Here is a 1617-nt window from a genome sequence, read left to right as displayed (position 1 = left end):
TATATATATATTTATGTATATGTGTATGTGTGTATATATATATATATATATCAATTCTTAATCCACAACTATAATTTAATAATTTTTGACGACTAACGTCAGAATTATGAATATCTCACCATTTTTATTATTTTGCTTGAGCTAGCATTCATAGTTCTGGCAATAGTCTGTGTCACATTTTTATTTTCTGAAACTAAGTTTATTTTAATCTTTTTTTTTTTTAATATTTTTTTCCTTTTTCAATTTAGGATCATTTTAACATCACAAGGCTGTTGTGTTATTATAGGCCTCAGTCTTCGTTTGAGACACCACCACAATATCTTTTTGTCCTAGAACTTTCACGTGAAACATTCCTTCCCGTTTTTTAGACAGTTCTTCTTTGGTTACCTTGGACAACTTACAACCAAACAAGATACACAATAAGCAAACTAAACCCTCGAATCCGGCTCCACCAAGAGCTATCAGAATCAGAATATCCTTCTTTTCTTTTTGGAAAGTATGTCCATCCGTTGTATGACTGACCAGTCCAAGACGTAGCAATTGGATGCTGACAACAGCAGTCACCAAAGAAACCACGGAAATGGCAATGAAGCACATGATCTGAAATAAAACAAAACAAAAAAATTAGTAAATGAAAATAGATTACATGTTACAGCAGGTAAGAATGAAAATAATTATTACAAGTATATACTGTTAAATTCTATTTTTACAAATACTTTTTCATACATCTATGACGTATACATAAACCAAGTATTGATAGAATGGTCTAACTGTGTTTTAAGTGATTATCATAACTCTTAAGAAAATGCTATTTTCTTCAGATTTTGAAATCATAATCTTTAAATAGAACTTATTATTTTAAAGTCAATTTGAAGATATAAAGGGAACATATTTGGACGAGACTAGCCACCCTGCTTGAAATCTCATCCCCTTTCCAGTCCACCTGGATATCCGTACCGAATTAGACACCAAACACTTTAACCGGCGCGTCTGTCCAGCGATTTACGATGTTGTTCGAGGTATATACTTGTCTCCCCCGTTGCCAAGCTGAGAACTCACCGACTTACCCGGATTTATTTTTGTTCATGCCATCGATGAGGGTGCCGACTATGTCCACTTTTGTAGTGACTGACACAGTTACTGTAACGTCAGTTGCATGCTCCGACATAACCCCATTATAGCTTCCAAAGTAATGGGTCGGGAGCCAGCACATATAAAAGAGACGAGAAAGTTGACGCCCGACTGATCGAGCACGTGATATGAAACGGTTTCGAGAGGTGGCCATTCAAATTTGGTAATGTGTAAGTTCCAATTTGCATTGCTATCTAGCGTATGAAAACTGGTCTGAAACTGGCTTTTTGCGCTGCTGTCAAGTGGCGATGGTCAACCCTAAAGGAAGAATTTGACTGTTTTCCATCCCTTGTGCGATGTAATGCATGAAGCGGACGTCTTCACAGAGCCTCTTTCCCATCCTCACTGAGATGTAATGCATGAGATATTGGTGGTCGCAATGGATCTGTTGAAATTCGTACACATTTGCGCTTTTCCGACCAAGCCAACCATGACAAAGGCCAACCTCATTACTACTGACATTTTGGCCAAAATCTTAAACTCTGC

The 1617-nt window shown here is 36.9% G+C and overlaps 1 protein-coding gene across 2 annotated transcripts in view; it reads right to left on the bottom strand.

Moving 5' to 3' along the window:
• The window catches only part of LOC106873950 (uncharacterized), a 248328-nt gene that overhangs the window by 40815 nt on the left and 205896 nt on the right, over positions 1-1617 (bottom strand). The window contains exon 3 of one of the 2 annotated variants that reach the window (XR_008265170.1): positions 120-600. Coding sequence is in view for 1 of the 2 variants with exons in the window: in XM_052971698.1 (XP_052827658.1) it covers positions 262-600 (339 nt within the window). In the remaining variant the exon portion in view is untranslated. Of the gene's footprint in view, positions 1-26; positions 601-1617 lie in introns of those variants that run through there. The other variant, XM_052971698.1, reaches the window with a different exon arrangement.

This window comes from Octopus bimaculoides, chromosome 11 (genome assembly GCF_001194135.2).
Source record: "Octopus bimaculoides isolate UCB-OBI-ISO-001 chromosome 11, ASM119413v2, whole genome shotgun sequence".
NCBI lineage: Eukaryota > Metazoa > Mollusca > Cephalopoda > Octopoda > Octopodidae > Octopus > Octopus bimaculoides.
This window is presented reverse-complemented; position numbering and strand designations above follow the sequence as displayed.